Source organism: Saimiri boliviensis, chromosome 17 (assembly GCF_048565385.1).
Source record: "Saimiri boliviensis isolate mSaiBol1 chromosome 17, mSaiBol1.pri, whole genome shotgun sequence".
Classification (NCBI taxonomy): Eukaryota; Metazoa; Chordata; class Mammalia; order Primates; family Cebidae; genus Saimiri; species Saimiri boliviensis.
This window is the reverse complement of record NC_133465.1, coordinates 16,176,177-16,197,637: the sequence shown is the minus strand read 5'-3', so window position 1 is coordinate 16,197,637 and position 21,461 is coordinate 16,176,177. Positions and strand designations below refer to the sequence as shown.

Here is a 21,461-nt window from a genome sequence, read left to right as displayed (position 1 = left end):
GAGCGACATAGATTGGGGTACTGCGAAAGATTCGGGTACCGGGAAGTCTTACCCTTTTTTTTTCCTTAGACAGAGTCTTGTTTTGTCACCTACGTGGGAGTACAGTGGCATGATCATCACTGACTTCAGCCTTGAACTTCTGGGCTCAAGTGATCCTCCTGCCTCAACCTCCTAAGTAGCTAGAACTACTGGTGTGCAGCATGCTTAACTAATTTTTAATTTTTTGTAGAGATAGGGTCTGGTGTGTTGCCCCGGTTGGTCTTGAATTCCTGGGCTCAAACTATTGAGCTATTGAGCCTCCCAGCTTGGTCTCCCAAAGTGCTGGGATTATAGCCATGAGCCACTGTGTCTGGCTAGTCCTACCTATTTTTGTTATGGGAGTAGAGATAATATGTGTATAAACAGGTGCTAAAAGATGAGGCTGAGCAAGGAAAAAGAAATTAGACCACGAACTGCTTTTTGTGTGTATTTTTAAAAAGTTTTTAGCCGGGCGCGGTGGCTCAAGCCTATAATCCCAGCACTTTGGGAGGCCGAGGCGGGTGGATCACGAGGTCAAGAGATCGAGACCGTCCTGGCCAACATGGTGAAACCCCGTCTCTACTAAAAATACAAAAAATTAGCTGGGCATGGTGGCTCGTGCCTGTAATCCCAGCTACTCAGGAGGCTGAGGCAGGAGAATTGCCTGAACCCAGGAGGCGGAGGTTGCGGTGAGCCGAGATCGCGCCATTGCACTCGAGCCTGGATAACAAGAGCGAAACTCCGTCTCAAAAAAAGAAGTTTTTAAAAGCTTTTTAAAAAGTAGATAATTAGGCCAGGTGCGGTGACTCACACCTGTAATCCCAGCACTTTGGGAGGCTGAGGTGGGTGGATCACAAGGTCAGGAGATCAAGACCATCCTGGCTAACACAGTGAAACCTTGTCTCCACTAAAAATACAAAAAGTTAGCCAGGTATGGTGACACGTGCCTGTAGTCCCAGCTACTCAAGAGGCTGAGGCAGAAGAATCTCTTGAACCCAGGAGGTTGAGATGAGATCACCACACTCCAGCCTGGGCAACAGAGTGAGACTCTGTCTCAAAAAAAAAAAAAAAACAACAACGCTAGGTGCAGTGGCTCTCACCTGTAATCCTAGAACTTTGGGAGGCTGAGGTGGGTGGATCACAAGGTCACAAGGTCAGGAGATAAGAGACCATCTTTGCTAAGACGGTGAAAACTCATCTCTACTAAAAATACAAAAAATTAGCTGGGCATGGTGGCACACACTTGCAGTCCCAGCTACTCAGGAGGCTGCGGCAGGAAAATTAATTGAACCCAGGAGGCGGAGGTTGCAGTGAGCCAAGATCACACCACTGCACTCCAGCCTGGCGGCTGGTGACAGAGTGAGACTCCGTCTCAAAAAAAAAAAAAAAAAAAAAGTAATAATTATATATTTACAGGGTACAATGTAATGTTTTTGTTTTGATGTAAGTATACACTGTAGGTTGATCAAATCAGGCTTTTTATCACATCCATCACCTCAAATATATATTATTTCTTTGACCATGAACAGTTTTTAGACCTTAAAATTTTGCCAAACAATAGGTCATTAGGGCCCCAAGCACTGTAATAGGCATGGGTTCTAATTGGAGGGATCTTCTTTGTTTCATTTCACCATAGTCGACCCTCTTCTGACTCTCCACCATTTCTAGTCTGAGCCATTAGGAATGGTGTCCCTGGGTCACTCCCTACTCAACTTCCAGAAGGAAGTCCATGAGAAGACCACAGTGTTTATAAGAAGGTTTAAAGGCACTGTTATCTTTTAAAGAAACTCTGTTTTATGCTTTGAACTTATCAAGTCAAATATTATCACAATGTACAAAGAATTACTTTTTTTTTTTTTGGATACGAAGTTTCGCTCTTGTTACCCAGGCTGGAGTGCAATGGCGCGATCTTGGCTCACTGCAACCTCCGCCTCCTGGGTTCAAGCAATTCTCCTGCCTCAGCCTCCTGAGTAGCTGGGATTACAGGCACGTGCCACCATGCCCAGCTAATTTTTTGTATTTTTAGTAGAGACGGGGTTTCACCATGTTGACCAGGATGGTCTCAATCTCTCGACCTTGCGATCCACCCACCTTGGCCTCTCAAAGTGCTGGGATTACAGGTGTGAGCCACCGTGCCCGGCCAGAATTACTTCTAATCTAGCATTCACTTGGATGGCTAGAAGTTATGCAGAGAGGGAGGAAAGTTTTATTAGATATGAAGGATAGCATTTTAAATTATATATATTTAAAATTATATATAATTATACATATAATTTTTATATTATATATTATATATAATATTATATGTATTATATATTATATATAATATATATAATATATTATATTTAAAATTATATATATAATTATAATTGTGTATATACAATTTTATTTATTTATTTTTGAGATGGAGTCTTGCTCTTGTCACCCAGGCTGGAGTACAGTGGTGCGATCCTGGCTCACTGCAACCTCCGCCTCCCAGGTTCAAGCGATTCTCCTGTCTCAGCCTCCCGAGTAGCTGGGATTACAGGCAGGCACCATGCCTGGCTAATTTTTGTATTTTTAGTAGAGACGGGGTTTCACCATGTTGACCAGGATGGTCTCGATCTCTTGACCTTGTGATCCACCCGCCTCGGCCTCCCAAAGTGCTGGGATTATAGGTGTGAGCCACCGTGCCCTGCCCCCCATGTAGTTTTCTAATGCCTGAGATTATGCCTTCTTTTCTTGAGAACTGAACTCCCCCATACAACCCCCTGCTTTAACGGATTAGTTGAGGGGTTTACTTGGGTAAGCTCCTCTGGCTAAATGTTTTGCAGTGAAGTTCAGAATGAGGAGAATATGGAGCTGATTCTATACAATGTCAACTAAATGTCCTTATGAGACCATGAGTACTTAGGAGACCCATGTTGGGCTTTTTTTTTTTTTTTGAGACAGTATTGTTCTGTCACACAGGCTGGGGTGCAATGGCATGATCTAAGCTCACTGCAACCTCTGCCTCCTGGGTTCAAGTGACTCTCATGCCTCAGCCTCGCGAGTAGCTGGGACTACAGGCGTGTACCACCACGCCCAGCTAATTTTTGTATTTTTAGTAGAGGTAGAGTTTCTCCATGTTGACCAGGCTGGTCTTGAACTCCTGGCCTCAGGTGATCCACCTGCCTTGGCCTCCCAAAGTGCTGGGATTACAGGCATGAGCCACCATGCCTGGCCTATCTGTATCCTATTGATTCTGTCTCTCTGGAGAACTCTAATACAGTAAGAGATTAACAATTCCTAATAATAGTATAAAATAATTGTAACAATATATGTTAAAATTTCACAAATAGAAGATTTATTCTTACCATTCTTCATTCTTGTTACTGTCTTAGCAACCTCAGCATACAATTTCTTTCCTTATTAAGTTGAGAATGCTCACCTTTTCACTTAAAGGAAGCACTTACTTCTTTTAGGCATATCCAAATTTCTAGCATCACTATGCTTGCACTTTAGGGTCATTAATAAGTAAAATTAGGGTGTCTAAACATTAGCACTGCAATACTTCAGACAATCCAGATGGCTGCTAAGTGTCTAAAGAGGGGTAAGTAACCTATAGCGTGAGAAGATGCTAGACAAAGAGATGATTCATGTCCTGGGTGGCCCAGAGCTGGATGGTGTGAGATTTCAGAAAACTGTACTCAGGACCAGACACAGTGGCTCACACCTGTAATCCCAACACTTTGGGAGCCTTAGGTGGGTGGATCACTTGAGGTCAGGAGTTCAAGACCAGCCTGGCCAACATGGTGAAACCCTGTCTCTACAAAAAAATGTAAATTAGCCAGGCATGGTGTTGGGTGCCTGTAATTCTAGCTACTTGGGAGACTGAGGCAGGAGGACTGATTGAACCTGGGAAGCGGAGGTTGCAGTGAGCCGAGATTGTGCCACTGCACTCCAGCCTGGGCAACAACAGCAAAACTCCATCTCAAACAACAACAACAGCAACAACAATTAGCTGGTCATGGTGGCGCACACCTGTAGTCTTAGCTACTTGGGAGGCTGAGGCATGAGAAATGAGAATTGCTTGAACCTGGGAGGTGGAAGTTGCAGTGGGCTGAGATAGCGCCACTACATCATTCCAGCCTGGGTGAGAGAGAGAGAGACTCTGTCACAAAAAAAAAAAAAAAAAAAAAAAAAAGAAAGAAAGAAAGAAAGAAAGAAAGAAAATTGTACTCAGAATGGTGTACATTTTATTTATTTATTTATTTATTTATTTATTTATTTATTTATTTGAGATGGAGTCTTGCTCTGCCCCACAGGCTGGAGGGCTGGAGTACAATGGTGCGATCTCAGCTCACTGTAACCTCCACCTCCCAGATTAAAGCAATTCTCTTGCCTCAGCCTCCCAAGTACCTGGGATTACAGGTGTCTGCCACCATGCCCTGCTGTTTTTTTATATTTTTAGTAGAGACGGGGTTTCTTCATCTTGGCCAGGCTGGTCTCAAACTTTTAACCTTAAGTGATCCACCCACCTCGGCTTCCCAAAGTGCTGGGATTACAGGCATGAGCCACTGCGCCTGGCTAGAATGATGTACATTTTAAAACTTATAAATTGTTTATTTTTGGAATTTCCATTTAATACTTTTAGACCGCAGCTGACTGCAGGTAACTGAAACTACAGAAAGCAAAATTATGGATAAGGGAGGACTACTGAAATTAAGGTAATATAAGGCCATAAATATGGGGCCCTAATCCAATAGCACTGGTGGTACTATATGAAAAGGAAGAGATTGCCCGGCACGGTGGCTCGCACCTGCAATCCCAGCACTTTGGGAGGCTCAGGTGAGTGGATCACCTGAGGTTGGGAGTTGGAGACCAGCCTGATCAACATGAAGAAACCCCGTCTCTACTAAAAATACAAAATTAGCTAAGTGTGGTGATGCATGCCTATAATCCCAGCTACTTGGGAGGCTGGGGCAGGAGAATCACTTGAACCCAGGAGGTGGAGGTTGTGGTAAGCTGAGATCATGCCATTGCACTCCAGCCTGGGTAACAAGAGCGAAACCCATCTTTAAAAAAAAAAAAGAAGAAGAAGAAAAGGAAGAGCCGGGTGCGGTGGCTCAAGCCTGTAATCCCAGCACTTCGGGACCATCCTCGTCAACATGGTGAAACCCCGTCTCTACTAAAAAAATACAAAAAAAATTACCTGGGCATGGTGGCGCGTGCCTGTAATCCCAACTACTCAGGAGGCTGAGACAGGAGAATTGCCTGAACCCAAGAGGCAGAGGTTGCGGTGAGCCGAGATTGCGCCATTGCACTCCAGCCTGGGTAACAAGAGTGAAACTCCGTCTCAAAAAAAAAAAAAACAAAACGAAAAGAAAAGGAAGAGATCTTTCTCTTTCTGTCTCTCTACCACGTAAGGCACAGTGAGAAGGCAGCTATGTGCAAGTCAGGATGAGGACCCTTACCAGAAACCAACCCTGCCAGACCTTGATCTGGAACTTCCAGCCTGCAGCACTATGAGAAAATAAATTTGTGTTGTTTAAGCTACCCAGTCGATGGTATTTTCTTTTGGCAGCCCAAGCCGACTAAGACACATTTTGGTACTGTTAAGTAACAGATACCTAAAAATGTGCAAGTAGCTTTGGAACTAGATAATTCCAAAGGCTGGAGGAGGTACACGTTGGAGGAGTTTTGAGGTGAATGCTAGAAAAATCCTAGATGCCAGGAAGGAATGGTTGATATGGACATTAAAGGTGATTCTGGTAAGGTCTCAGGAAGGAAAAAGGAGAGCTGGAAAGAAAACCTCCATCTTCTTCATCTTTTTTTTTTTTGAGGCAGTCTCACTGTGTCGCCTAGGCTGGAGTGCAATGGCGCAATCTCAGCTCACTGCAACCTCCACCTTCTGGGTTCAAGCAATTCTCCTGCCTCAGCCTTCCAAGTAGCTAGGATTACAGGCACCCGCCATCATACTCAGTTTTGTTTTTTTTTTTCCCAGATTCTTCCATAGCGGAATTATTTATTTATTTACTTAATTTATAATAGAGATGGGGTTTCACCATGTTGGCCAGGCTGGTCTCAAACTCCTGACCTCAGGTGATCCACCTGCTTCAGACTCCCAAAGTGCTGGGATTACAGGCACGAACCACCGCACCCGGCCTGAAAACCTCCATCTTCTTAGAGAATACATAAACAATCATGAACAGAATGTCGGTAGAAATATGGTCTTTAAGGCCATTCTGATGGGGTCTCAGAGAAAAATGAGATAAGATATTGGAAAAGGGAGAAAAGGTGATCCCTATTATAAAACAGCAAAGAACTTGCCTTATTTGTATTCTAGTGTTTTGTGGAAGATAGAACTTGTGAAAGATGAAATTGGATATTTAGCTGAGGTGAATTCTTTTTTAAAAAATTTTTTTTAATTAAAAAAAAAAGTTTTTAGATAAGGTGCCATAAGATCTAACCACAAGCCGAGGTAAATTCTAAGTAAAAGTTTGAAGGTGTGGCCTGGGTCATCTTGACTGTTTATAGTAAAATGGAAGAGTTGAGAGGTACAGTTAAAGAAGGAATTGTTAAGTAAAAAGAAACAAGGACTTAAACGTTTAGGAAATTTTTCAGCCTGTCCATATTGTGAAAAAATGAGAAAGCTTGTTCTGAAGAGAGCACTCTGGTGTGGCTGAACAACCGTTTGATGAGGATATTAGCACAGGTGTGAACCACACACATAATCAGCTACCTCAACAGCAGCCAGGAGACATTAAAAATAGGGCGGAAAGAAAGAAGGCTGCTGGACTTAGACTCTACAGCACGAGACAATAGAGCTATCTGGCCACAAACATGCCTTGTCCTGAAAGAAAAGGGAAGAATGACCTCAAAGGTTATCCAGAGATCGGAAGGACTGCCATTCCCACCACAGGCTCCAGTGGGCTTGAAGGGCAGAATACCGACCCAAAAAGGATTATTCTCAAGCCTCAAGATCGAATGGAGTTTACCTTCCTAGGTTTTGGACTTGCCTGGGGCCTGTCACCCTTCTTTCTTTCTGATTTCTCCCTTTTGGAATGAAAATATCTATCCTATGCCTCTCCATTCCTTGTATTTTGTAAATATATAACTTGTCTGTTTCTACAGGTTCACAGCTGGTGAGGCTAGTTAGATGAGACTCTGGACTTCTGAGTTAATGCTGGAATGAGTTAAGACTTTGGAGGTTGTTAGGATGGGATAAATGGTTTGCATGCAATAACAACATGAATTCTGGGGGTGTGAGATGGAATGCTATGAACTGAATAGTGTCCTTATCAAATTCATATGCTGAAGCCCTAAATTTCAATTGTGAGGGCTTTAATCCAATAAAACTTGTAGCCTTTTAAGAATAGGGAGGGGACTGGGCGCGGTGGCTCATACCTGAAATCCCGGCACTTTGGGTGGCTGAGACTGGAGGATCACAAGGTCAGGAGTTTGAGACCAGCCTGGCCAATGTGGTGAAACCCCATCTCTACTGAGAATACAAAAATTAGCCAGGTATGGTGGCATGTGCCTGTAATCCCAGCTACTCAGGAGTCTGAGTCACAATAATTGCTTGAACCTGGGAGGTGGAGGTTGCAGTGAGCCGAGATCTTGCCATTGTACTCCGGTCTGGGTAACAAGAGCGAAACTCCATCTTGGGAAAAAAAAAAAAAAAAGAGGAAGGGAAGAAGGAAGAGAGAGTGAGAGAATCTCTTTCCACTAATTTGAGAACATATCGAGAAGGTCATCTAAAAGCAGGAAGAGAGTTGTCATCAGAAAGTGGCCCTGCAAGACCTTGATCTGAACTTCTAGCCCACAGAACTGCAGGAAAATAAATTTCTGTTGTTTAAGCCAAACAGTCTATGGTATTTTATTACGGGAGCCAGAGCAGACTAAGATACATTTTTCTTGAATTTTCAAATTGGCTTCTTCTTGAAGTATCTACTTTTTTTTTTTTTTTTTGAGTATTGCTCTGTCGCCAGGCTGGAGTATAGTTTCACCATTTGGCCAGGATGGCCTTGATCTTTTGACCTCATGATCCACCCACCTCGGTCTCCTAAAGTGCTGGGATTATAGGCGTAAAACACAGTGCTTGGCCTGAAGTACTTACTTTTAACAATCTTAGTATCCCTCTCCTATAGCATTTCACTATAGGGGACTGATGCTGAAGCTACATGGTTTTCATGGTATATATAAAAAATATAGATGCTTCCTGACTTATAATGTGGCTATGTCCCAATAAACCCATTCTAAACTGAAAATATCACAAGTCAAAAACACACTCTATCTAGGTTGGGCATGGTGGCTCATGCCTGTAATCCCAGCACTTTGAGAGGTTGAGGCAAGTGAATCACCTGAGGTCAGGAGTTCAAGCCAGCCTGGCCAACATGGCGAAACCCTGTCTCTACTAAAAATACAAAAGATTAGCTGGACATGGTGGCAAGTGATTGTAATCTCACTTCTTGGGAGGCTAAGGCTGGCGAATTGCTTGAACCTGGGAGGCAGAGGTTACAGCGAGTCGAGATCATGCCATTACATTCCAGCCTGGGTGACAGAGCAAGATTCTGTCTCAAAAAAAAAAAAAAAAGAAAAAGAAAGAAAGAAAGAAAGAAACACTAAAGTACCTTCCACTAAGGTTTAAATTGTTAATATTATGTTATTTTGGGTTAATCTATATAGGTCTTTTTTTCTGAATTATTTTAAAGCAAATTGCAGACATCATGATATTTTATTTAGGATTAGTTTTGAGTATTTGCTGTTCTGAGTATACATAATACTGTAATAGCCCCTTCTTTCATGTTTTATGGAATTCTTTAAAAGATTAGAGAAGAAAATAAGTAATTACGTTCATGTTCTTGGAAAAAGGCTTTCGGTGTGACAGAAAAGAGATTCTTTTTTTTTCTTTTGGGACAGGGTCTCACTCTGTTACCTGGGCTGGAGTTCAGTGGCACAATCTTGGCTCACTGTAGCCTCCACCTTCTGGGCTCAGGTGATCCTCTCACCTTAGCCACCCAAGTAGCTGGGATTATGGGTATGCCACCACATCCAGCTAATTTTTTTATATTTTTAGTAAAGATGGGGCTTCGCCATATTGCCCAGGCTGGTCTCAAACTCCTAGGCTCAAGCCATCTGTCCATCTTGGCCTCCCAAAGGGCTAGGATTACAGTTACGAGCCACTGCCCCCAGACAGATATTCCATTGTAAATATCAATAATGTTAAACAAAACCCCCGAAATATTAACTTTGAATTATAATCATCTGTATACATTTCTGATTTTCTTTTCCTTAAAAAAACAAACAAACAAACAAAAACACTGGGCGTGGTGGCAAAGGCCCGTAGTCCCAGCACTTTGAGAGGCCAAGGTGGGCAAATCATGAGGTCAGGAGTTTGAGACTGGCCTGGCCAATATGGTGAAACCCTGTCTCTACTAAAAATACAAAAATTAGCCAGGCATAGTGGCACATGCTTGTCGTCCCAGCTACTCAGGAGGCTGAGGCAGGATAATCACTTGAACCCGGAGGTGGAGGTTGCAGTAAGCTGAGATTGCACCACTGCACTCTAGCCTGAGTAACAGAGCAAGACTCCATCTCAAAAAAAAAAAAACAACTCTGGCCCCTACTGCTAAATTTGACTGGATTTATATATATATATATATATATATATATACACATATACACACACACACACACACACACACATATATATATACACACACATATATATAGGCTGGGTGTACTGGCTCACATGTATAATCACAGTGCTTTAGGAGGATGAGATGAGAAGATGGCTTGAAGCTAGGAGTTCAAGACCAGCTTGGGCAACACAGCAAAATTCCCTCTCTATAAAAAATTTAAGGCCAGGTGCAGTGGCTCATACCTGTAATCCCAGCACTTTGGGGGGGCCAAAGTAGGTGGATCATGAAGTCAAGAAATTGAGACCATCCTGGCCAACATGGTGGAACCCCGTCTCTACTAAAAATACAAAAAAAAAAAAAATTAGCTGGACATGGTGGCACACACCTGTAGTCCCAGCTACTCCGCAGGCTGAGGCAGGAGAATTGCTTGAACCCAAGAGGTGGAGGTTGCAGTGAGCTGAGATCACACCACTGCACTCCAGACTGGTGACAGAGCAAGCCTCCATCTCAGAAAAAAAAAAAAAAAAGTAAAAATTAGGCCAGTACAAACCACAGAAAGTAAGAAAAAAAAAATTAGGCCAGGTGTGGTGGTTGACTCCTGTAATTCCAGCACTTTGGGAGGCCGAGGAAGGGGGATCACTTGAGGTCAGGAGTTTGAGACTAGCCTGACCAACATGGTGAAACCTCATCTCTACTAAATATATAAAAATAAGCCGAGTGTAGTGGTGAGTGTCTGTACTCCCAGGTACTCCAGAGGTTGAGGCATGAGAATTACGTAAATCTGAGAGACAGAGGGCCAGGCGCGGTGGCTCAAGCCTGTAATCCCAGCACTTTGGGAGGCCGAGGCGGGTGGATCACGAGGTCGAGAGATCGAGACCATCCTGGTCAACATGGTGAAACCCCGTCTCTACTAAAAATACAAAAAACTAGCTGGGCGTGGTGGCGCATGCCTGTAATCCCAGCTACTCAGGAGGCTGAGGTAGGAGAATTGCCTGAGCCCAGGAGGCGGAGGTTGCGGTGAGCCGAGATCGCGCCATTGCACTCCAGCCTGGGTAACAAGAGCGAAACTCCATCTCAAAAAAAAAAAAAAAAAAAAATCTGAGAGACAGAGGTTGCAGTGAGCCAAGATCATGCCACTATACTGCAGCCTGGGTGACACAGCAAGACTCTGTCTTAAAAACAAAACAAAACAAAATGCCGGGTGTGGTGGCTCACGCCTGTAATCCCAGCACTTTGGGAGGCCAAGGTGGGCGGATCATGAGGTCAAGAGATCGGGACCATCCTGGCCAACTTGGTGAAACCCCATCTCTACTAAAAATATAAAAAAAAAATTAGCTGGGCATGGTGGCACGTGCCTGTGGTCCCAGCTACTCGGGAGGCTGAGGCAGAAGAATCACTTGAACCCAGGAGGCGGAGGTTGCAGTGAGTCAAGCTTGTGCCACTGTACTCCAGCCTGGAGATAGAGCAAGACTCCATCTAAAAAAAAAAAAAAAAAAAAAATTTTCTAGCACTTTGGGAGGCCAAGGTGGGTGGATCACCTGAGGTCACGAGTTCGAGACCAGCCTGATGAACATGGAGAAACCCTGTTGCTACTAAAAATACAAAATTAGCCGGGTGTGGTGGTGCATGCCTGTAATCTCAGTTACTAGAGAGGCTGAGGAAGGAGAAATGCTTGAACCTGGGAGGCAGAGGTTGTGGTGAGCTGAGATCAGGCCACTGCACTCCAGCCCAGCAACAAGAGCAAAACTCTGTCTTAAAAAAAAATTTTTTTTTAATTAGCCAGGTGTGGCCTGGCACGGTGGCTCACACCTGTAATCCCAGGACTTTGAGAGGTCATGGTGGGGAGATTGATTACAAGGTCAGGAGTTCAAGACCTGCCTGACCAACATGCTGAAACCCTGTCTCTACTAAAAATAAAAGAATCACCCAGGAATGGTGGTGCATGCCTGTAATCCCAGCTACTCAAGTCTGAGGCAAGAGAATCACTTGAAACTGGGAGGCAGAGGTTGCAGTGAGCTGAGATAGAGCTACTGCATTCCAGCCTCGGTGACAGAGTGAAACTCCATGTCAAAAAAAAAAAAAAATTAGCCAGGTGTGGTGGCACGTGCCTGTAGTCCCAGCTACTTAGGAGGCTGAGGCAGGAGGACTGCCTGAACCCAGGAGTTCAAGGCTACAATGAATTATGATCACGCCACTTCACTCCACCCTGGGTAACAGTTAGATCCTGTCTCTAAAAAATTGAAAGCACACAGAAAACATACATCCTAGCTCTGTCCACTATAAAGGTTCAAGCAGCAATGAGAAATAATGACGCTATAGCAATGAACACTCCTACTATGCTGGTTATGTCCTCTAAATACCATTCACTACTAAGACAAACAAAGGCTCTTTGGAGAAATGGCTGATTTCAGAACTGGAGCAGGAAAGCATGCAAGATAGTACTGGAAAGTCTTATTTTACTTGAAAGCAAGGAAGGAAATCATAAAAGACAGAGATTATGTCAAAAGGACATATAAGCCAACAGGAAGAGACTCACAGGCCAAACATGAGACAATTTAGTATTAACATATGACTGAACCTGAAACACCAAATACAGAAAAAAACCTAAGTTCCTAATGAAAGTTAAAAGTGTCCTCCCCATTAAAGAAACAGATAAACAATAGATCACAACTGTAGGTACACAGGGTATTGACTCTTTATTCTGAAAATATTGATCAAAGGGAAAAAATTAAGCATCTATCCTGTCTTTTTGTTTCATATTATTATACACAGCAAGGTAACTAAGTAGCCCCAATTAATAGTGAAGGTTCTGTTTTACAAAAGAATTACAGCTAGTACACATAGAATATGTGAGACAATTGGAAACTCAGCATTTTGCAACTTCTAGCTTACTAATGATTCAGGCAATAGTCATGAGAACATATGAAAGGTTAATGGGGGTCTTTAAAATAAAGGGAGTCACTGCTATCTGAACTCGCTGATCAACTGTAGATTCACTATAGGTCAACCAGATAGTACACGTCTTCTGATATGATACAAAGTACATAGCACAGCCAATGAAGTATTCTTGACCCCCAAAAAGTTAGACCCAAATCTGATTTGCAGTGTGCAAAGAAAAAAAAAAAAGCTGGCCACGGTGGCTCATGCCTGTAATCCCAGCACCTTGAGAGGCTGGGTCGGGCGGATCACCTGAGGTCAGGAGTTCGAGACCAGCCTGGCCAATATGATGAAACCCCATCTCTACTAAAAATACAAAAAATTAGCCAGGTGTGGTGGTGAGTGCCTGTAATCCCAACTACTTGGGAGACTGAGGTGAGAGAATCGCTTGACCCATGGAGGCAGAGGTTGCAGCAAGTCGAGATCATGCCACTGCACTCCAGCCTAGGCGTGAACTTAGACATCCAGGAAACAAACAGACACATCCAGAATGGAGGACATTCTGTATGACAACATAATTCAGTTTCTTCAACAAATCCACCAATGAATGGAGAAAAGGGGAATTAAATGCAGAATATCAACCAACTATATAATATGTGGTCTTTGTCAAAATCCTGATTTGAGTAAACCAACTGTGAAAAGAAATTTTTGAGCTACCTAAAGAAATTCTGATATGGCCGGGTATGGTGGCGCGTGCCTGTAGTCCCAGCTACTTGAGAGGCTGAGGTGGGAGGATCGCTTGAGGCCAGGAGTTCTGGGCTGTAGTGTGCTATGCCGATCAGGTATCCCCACTAAGCTTGGCATCAATATGGTGACCTCCCGGGAGTGGGAGACCACCAGGTTGCCTAAGGAAGGGTGAACCGGCCCAGGTCGGAAACAGAGCAGATCAAAACTCACGTGCTGATCAATAGTGGGATCACGCCTGTGAATAGCCACTGCACTCCAGCCTGGGCAACATAGCAAGACCCCATCTCTTTTTTTAAATAGAGAAAAAAATAAAAAAGTTAAAAAAAAATAAATTCTGATATGAATTGGGTGTTCATAACAGAACACCCCATCAAATTAACAATACTGACAATAACAGTAATTTAATAGTAATTACAATAGTAACCCTATTGTTAATATGGTTAACTGTAAAATAATAAGAAAAAGAAAAAAGAAAAAAATATGGTTTAATGTACTGATAATGGCTATAGCTATATGAAAACTGTCCCATCTTCTTAAGAGACACAGACCTAAGTTATCTAGGGGTAAAAAACCTGATGACTGGATTTTTTTTTTTTTAAATGCTTCTTATATACAAAAGATGTTAAGTAAGGGACAGATGAAGAAACAAGCACTGTATAGCGAAATCTTGACAATACTGAGTTTAGGTAATAGGCACATGGGGATTTGTAATATTGTTCTTTATACTTTTGTGTTGTTTTGAAATTTTTAAGAAAACTTTTTGTCTTTTTTCTTTCTTTTTTTTTGTTCCCTTTTAAACAAAACTTCCAATTCCAAACTTTTTTTTTTTTTTTTTTTTTGAGATGGAATCTTGCTCTGTCACCAGACTGGAGTGCAGTGGCGTGATCTCGGCTCACTGCAACCTTCGCCTCCCGGGTTCAAGCGATTCCCCTGCTTCAGCCTCCCAAATAGCTGGGACTACAGGCACCCACCACCACGACCCATTAATTTTTGTATGTTTAGTAGAGATGGGGTTTCACCAGGTTGGCCAGGATGGTCTCCATCTCTTGACCTCGTGATCCACCTGCCTCAGCCTCCCACAGTATTGGGATTACAGGCGTGAGCCACTGCGCCCGGCCATAATAAAACTTTTTAAAAGCTATAGATGTAAAGAGAAGTAGCCATGTCAGGAAAAAAAAATCCGAACAGAAGTTAAAAAATTTATTTGAATTACGCTGTCAGTTAAAAACAAATGTGAAATTATTTTATGTAGACTTTTCTTTTCCTTTCTTTCTTTTTTTTTTTTTTTGAGACAGAGTCTTGCACTATCGCCAGGGCTAGAGTGCAATGGCGTGATCTTGTCTTATTGCAACTGCTGCCTCCCATGATCAAGTGATTCTCTTGCCTCAGTCTCCCAAGTAGCTGAGATTACAGGTGCCCAGTACCACACCTGGCTAAGTTTTTGTATTTTTAGTAGAGAAGAGGTTTCACCATGTTGGCCAGGCTGGTCTTGATTTCCTGATCCACCTGCCTTGGCCTCCCAAAGTTCTGGGATTACAGGCGTGAGCCACCACACCCAGCCTCTTTTTCTTTCCTTTTTTTTTTTTTAGATGGAGTCTAGTACTGTCGCACAGGCTGTTGCTCAGTGCAGTGGCGAGATCTCAGCTCACTGCAAACTCTGCCTCCTGGGTTCAAGCAATTCTCCTGCCTCAGCCTCCCAAGTAGCTGGGACTACAGGTACGCGCCACCATGCCCAGCTAATCTTTTGTATTTTTAGTGGAGATGGGGTTTCACCATGTTGTCCAGGATGGTCTTGATCTCCTGACCTCGTGATCTGCCTGCCTTGGCCTCCCAAAGTCTGGGATTACAGGCATGAATCACCATGTCCGGCCTTGGTTTTTTGTTTTTTTTCTTGAGATGGAGTCTCACTCTGTCACCCAGGCTGGAGTGCAATGGCTTGATCTTGGCTCACTGCAACTTCTGCCTCCCAGGTTCAAGTGATTCTCCTGCCTCAGCCTCCTGAGTAGCTGGGATTACAAGCATGCTCCACTACACCCAGCTAATTCTTGTATTTTTAGTAGAGACAGCATTTCACCATGTTGGTCAGGCTGATCTCAAACCCCTGACCTCAAGCAATCCACCGGCCTCCGCCTCCCAAAGTGTTGGGATTACAGGTGTGAGCCACCACACCACACTTAGACTTTTCATACAAGATGTTCTTAGCCACTCACATTAGTTTTTTGGGTGTCTTTTGAGTATACCACTGCATATTTATTGCCAATAAATTTCTACATTGTTAAAAAAATATATTACCTGTTGTCAATAATCATTACACTGGAGGGTGGAATCCCCAAAACATCACAGCTCTGCAAAAGTTCTTTCTTACGAGTCTCTCCTTGATTGTAGTAATTTCCTGAGGATAACAAATATATAGTGGTAGATTTCTTTAACAGTGGAGACCTATTTATTCATTCATTCTTATCCTGTTTTTGTTCCTTAAAGGATTTAAGCTGCCTGAAAATGTGTGATTATGATACAAAGTTGAAGAAAACACAACACCAAGATACTCCTGTGATAAGACTACCAGTAGCACAATCTTTAGAACCACCATTCACAATTCTTTCCCATCTCTGTATCTATCTACCTATCTGTCTGTCTGCATTTCAGTCACATGTTAGAGGCAGCAGGGTACACAACCAAGGGTACTAACTTTGAAGTTAAGCAGATTTAGTATCAACCCATGTATGCGTACTCAGAACAACTGGGGCTCCTCTTCACTGATAGTCCTCAAATAACTGTTTAACATTGATTTAAGGATGAGGCTTTCCAAGCTCATTCTTGTTGGTATAGAAAAAGAAAAAGAAAATAAAGGCTGGTACTCCTGAGTATTACAGGAAAATGTGCAGATACCATTTAGGAAAGCATCTTCTTTTGAAGAGTTTCACAGCCAGCTATCCAGCATACCCCGAGGGGATCTTCATTCTACTGGCACACCAAACAACTTATATATTCTCTATTTTCCCAACACATATACTATGTTCCCTAAGAATAGTTCTGGTAAATAAAACTCCTCTGTATCCTTACAAATAATAATCCAGTGACATTTTGGTATCATCTAAGTTGCATTCATTTTTAGTAACTATCCAGCTAATGCACCTCTTAATTCAACTCTCCAGCAAATAACTGTGTGTCTGATTTGTACAAGTTACTTAACTTTCTTAATTCACACTTTTTTCACCAGTTAAGTGGGGATAAGGGCTATTTCTTTTTTTTCGAGATGAGTCTTGCTCTGTCGTCCAGGCTGGAGTGCAGTGGCGTGATTTTGGCTCACTGCAACCGCTGCCTCCCAGGTTCAAGTGATTTTCCTGCCTCAATCTCCCAAGTAGATGGGATTACAGGCACCCACTACCACACCCAGCTAATTTTCGTATTTTTAGTAGAGACAGGGGTTTCACCACGTTGGCCAGGCTGGTCTCTGACTCCTAACCTTGTGATCCACCTGCCTTAGCCTCCCAAAGTGCTGGGATTACAGGCATGAGCCACGGTGCCTAGTTGATAATGGCTATCTCATATGGCTTTCTGGGAGATGATGATATGTATGATTACATTAATATATACATATGAAAGGATCCAATTAGGTACTGTGTTGGTTTTCTCTTTCCCTGACCTTTTTATGTTTATCATCCTCCTCTTCTCCTTCCTTTCTTCCTGAATTACAATGCATCTTCATCATCCACATCAAATCATTTCTTCTAGTAGCCTTCTTCTACAGCAATACTTTTGGTATTCTATTCATAAGTATGAACTTTCTCCATGATCAGATTATTAATTTCTAAATGTCACTGGCCAGGCTTGGTGGCTCATGCCTGTAATTTCAACACTTTGGGAGGCCAAGGCAGGTGGATCTGAGGTCAGGAGTTCGAGACCAGCCTGGCTGATATGGTGAAACCCATGTCTACTAAAAATACAAAAATTGGCCAGGCGTAGTGGCTCACGCCTGTAATCCAAGCACTTTGGAGGCCAAGGCGGGAGGATCACCTGAGGTCGGGAGTTCAAGACCAGCCTGACCAACATGGTGAAACACCATCTTATAAAAAAAAAAAAAAAATACAAAAATTAGCCGGGTGTTGTGGCAGCTGCCTGTAATCCCAGCTACTAGGGAGCCTGAGGCAGGAGAATCACTTGAACCCAGGAGGTGGAAGCTGCAGTAAGCTGAGATTGCGCCACTGCACTACAGCGTGGGTGACAAGAGTGAGACTCAGTTTCAAAAAAACAAAAATGTCATTGATCTTAAAAGCCATGGTCTCATTTAACTTTGTATCATCCCTGATATCCAGCACACTGTAGACACTTATGAACGAAAAGAGAGGTTCCGCTTATCTTAGTTTTTCTCTTAGTAAAACTAAGTTTTACTAAGTTTACTAAAACTCTCACGTGAAACCTTTAAACTTTGGCAAGGGTCTTTCTAGTGCTAGCTTTGAGTGGTTTGAAGCCGGATAGGAAAGTCATTACACTATATCCAACAGAGACTAATCCTAAAAAGACTGTAGATAACAGGTTTAGTTTTGTATTGTCCTAATCATATCTTTTTACACATTTTTTAAGTCAGAAACTATTTTGTGACTTAAAAAAAATTGCTACACATACCCTCTCCCATTTTTTTCTCCCTAGATTACTTGATTTTTTGTGGTAGATAGTCTCATGTACATTAGTGCCACAATTGCTAAGTTCAGAGGCTCTGCAAATTAGCCTATGATTATGGTTATCAAAAACTGCTTAGGATTGAGGCTAATGTGTTTTATTGGGGTCAGTTTTATTGCTTTGTGTGTGAATTAAGGAACTTCTAACAGTTCTGGAAGCTGAAGTCAAGGACCATTTTAACTGTTTTCATTAAGTTTGGTGAACGTGTAGGCACTTCAACAGAACACATGTCTGAGATCCTTCAGCAGCTTTAACTGATATATTCTAGAACAATGTCTAAGTGAGACAGATGCACCCTGGGATGCACAAAATAATCTTTTGGGGTGGGTGGAGGAAAAGCATTAGAATGTCTCCCCCTTATTTTCTTTCTTTTTTTTTGAGGCAGAGTTTTGCTGTTGTCGCCCAGGCTGGAGGGCAGTGGTGTGATCTTGGCTCACTGAAACCTCCACCTCCTGGGTTCAAGCAATTCTCTTGCCTCAGCCTCTTGAGTAACTGGGATACAGGTACCTGAGATGGAATTTCGCTCTCATTGCGCCACCATGCCTGGCTAATTTTTTGTATTTTTAGTAGAGACAGGGTTTCTTCATGTTGGTCAGGCTGGTCTTGAACTTCCAACCTTGTGATCTGCCTGCCTTGGCCTCCTGAAGTGCTGGGATTACAGGCGTGAGCCACCCTGCCCAGCTGTCTCCCTCTAATTTGTTTACCATGTTTTTTATTTTTTTAATTTTTATTTTTTTTAAAAAAAGACATTTATTCAGCGTCACGATCAGACTATTACATTTAGCAATCAACAGCATGGATGCAAAAAAAAAAAAAAGAAAAAAAGATAAAGAAAAAGAAAAAAATCTACATTAAAACCCTTTGTTGGAATGCTTTACACTTTCCACAGAACAGAAACTAAAATAACCTGTTATACAATTAGTCACAAATACAGTCCTCGAATTTTGTGCCCATACACATGAGTATTTGTCCAAATCATGTCTTCTTTGTAGCAGCTAGGCCCTGCCACCACTGTGCTTGGCTGAGTTCACAAATCTGTTGTAACCTGTAGCTTCCCTGTCACTTCTCTGGCTCTCCTCTCCTGCTAAGCTTTGTTTCCTAATTAAAATCTTGTGCCACTGCCATAGCTACTGCTGCTACTGGAACCGCCATAGCCACCTTGGTTTCGTGGTTTGGCAAAGTATTAGCCGCCACCACCACAGGGGCCAGAGCTTCTGCCTCCAAAGTTTCCTCCCTTCATGGGTCCAAAATTTGAAGACTGATTGTTGTAACTGCCAAAATCATTGTAGCTTCCACCACCTCCAAAATTGCCTCCATCATTACCAAATCCGTTATAACCATCCCCACTGCCACCATATCCACCACCACCACGGCTGCCACCAAAGCCACCACGACCACTGAAGTTTCCTCCATGACCAAAGTTGTTATTCCCACCGAAACCACCTCCACGACCACCACCAAAGTTTCCAGAACCACTTCGACCTCTTTGGCTGGATGGAGCACTAGCCATCTCTTGCTTTGACAGAGCTTTCCTAACTTCACAGTTGTGTCCATTCACAGTATGGTATTTCTGAATGACAATCTTATCCACGGAGTCATGGTCATCAAAGGTTACAAAGGCAAAGCCCCTTTTCTTGCCACTGCCTCTGTCAGTCATTTCAATCACTTCAATTTTTCCATACTGTTCGAAATAATCTCTTAGGTGATGTTCTTCAGTGTCTTCTTTAATGCCACCAACGAATATTTTTTTCACAGTTAAGTGGGCACCTGGTCTTTGAGAATCTTCTCTTGAGACAGCTCTCTTTGGTTCCACAACTCTTCCATCCACTTTGTGTGGCCTTGCATTCATGGCTGCGTCCACCTCCTCCACAGTTGCATACGTGACGAACCCAAAGCCCCTGGAGCGCTTGGTGTTTGGATCTCTCATTACCACACAGTCTGTGAGCGTTCCCCATTGCTCAAAATGGCTCCTCAGGCTCTCATCGGTTGTTTCAAAGCTCAACCCTCCAATGAAGAGCTTCCTCAGCTGCTCCGGCTCTTTAGGAGACTCTGAGTTAGACATGATCGCAGGGAGAAGAGAGACTTTAAGGATGCTTCTTCGGCGGCGTCCACGGGCAGAAAAGCCCATGTTTTTTAAAATGTAAGTTTTTGTTAATGTTTTTAATGTACACATTAGTTAAGGTGTCTGTGTACTTATAATAAATTGTAAATAAACATACATTTAATGGGAATATATGATCAACATTTTTTTTTTTTTGAGACGGAGTTTCGTTCTTGTTACCCAGGCTGGAGTGCAATGGTGCAATCTCGGCTCACTGCAACCTCCGCCTCCTGGGTTCAGGCAATTCTCCTGCCTCAGCCTCCTGAGTAGCTGGGATTACAGGCACATGCCACCATGCCCAGCTAATTTTTTTGTATATTTTGTAGAGACGGGGTTTCACCACGTTGACCAGGATGGTCTTGATCTTTTGACCTCGTGATCCACCCGCCTAGGCCTCCCAGAGTGCTGGGATTACAGGCTTAAGCCATCGCGCCCAGCTAATGATCAACATTTTTTACCAATAGGAAAATGTGACCAAAGAGCTTTGAGACCATTATTCTAGGAAAAAGAAAATAATAAAATTAACGTAATTTCTAGATGTAGAACTACATTATGTTTGTGTTTATGTATAAGCTCATGAACAATTGTATGTTAAGTAGTCTTCCCATAACATACTTCTCAGTCATAACTAGCAATCATAATCACATTTAATACAAAGATACTTTGCAAACAAAGTAAAGATATTTTGTAAACAAGAAATTTTGTAACCATCACAAGTTATGAAGGTAAAAATTTTATTTTATTAAAAAAATTTAAAATTAATTTATTCTAAAGTAGGTAATATATTCATATTTTTTAAAAAAAATCAAAGCCAGGCAACGTGGCTCATGTCTATATTCCCAGCACTTTGGAAGGCTGAGGCAGGAGGATCACTTGAGGCCAGGAGTTCAAAACCAGCCTGGTTAACATAGTGAGACCCTGTCTCTACAAAAGAAAATTTTTAAAAATTAGCTGGGCATGCCTGTAGTCTCACCTACTTGGGAGGCTGAGGTGGGAGGATCCCTTGAGCCCAGGAGTTTGAGGCTATAGTGAACCATGACCACACCACTGCACTACAGAGTGGGTGACAGTGTGAGATACTGTGTCTCAAAAAATACAGTTATCAGTAAGAAGCTGGGTGGGGTGGCTCATGCCTATAATCCCAGCTCCCAGCACTTTGGAAGGCAGGAACATTGTTTGAGGCCAGGAATTCAAGACCAGCCTGGGGAATATAGCAACACCTATCTCTACAAAAAAAGAAAGAGAAAGAAAGAAAGAGAGAGAGAGAGAGAGAAAGGAAGAAAAAAAGGAAGGGAGAAAGAAAGAACAAAGAAAGAAAGAAAGAAAATAAATCATATAAAGGTGAAAAAGCTCCTGTTGATCTCAGCTTACTGCAACTTCCACCTACCAGGTACAATTGATTCTCCTGCCTCAGCCTCGCAAGTAGCTGGGAT

General features: G+C 42.7%; 2 protein-coding genes across 5 annotated transcripts in view; both read right to left on the bottom strand.

Annotated features, from left to right (window-relative positions):
* Positions 1-21,461, bottom strand: part of PIGL (phosphatidylinositol glycan anchor biosynthesis class L) — a 127,612-nt gene that overhangs the window by 99,445 nt on the left and 6,706 nt on the right. For all 4 annotated transcript variants that reach the window (XM_074388235.1, XM_074388236.1, XM_074388233.1 and 1 more), the window contains exon 2: positions 15,540-15,639. In XM_074388235.1, coding sequence (XP_074244336.1) covers positions 15,540-15,639 — 100 coding nt within the window. The remainder of the gene's footprint in view (positions 1-15,539; positions 15,640-21,461) is intronic.
* On the bottom strand, positions 18,675-20,070 carry LOC141581804 (heterogeneous nuclear ribonucleoprotein A1-like). The gene has a single exon (XM_074388232.1). The coding sequence runs from the start codon at positions 20,053-20,055 to the stop codon at positions 19,111-19,113; it is 945 nt and encodes a 314-aa protein (XP_074244333.1). The 5' UTR covers positions 20,056-20,070; the 3' UTR covers positions 18,675-19,110.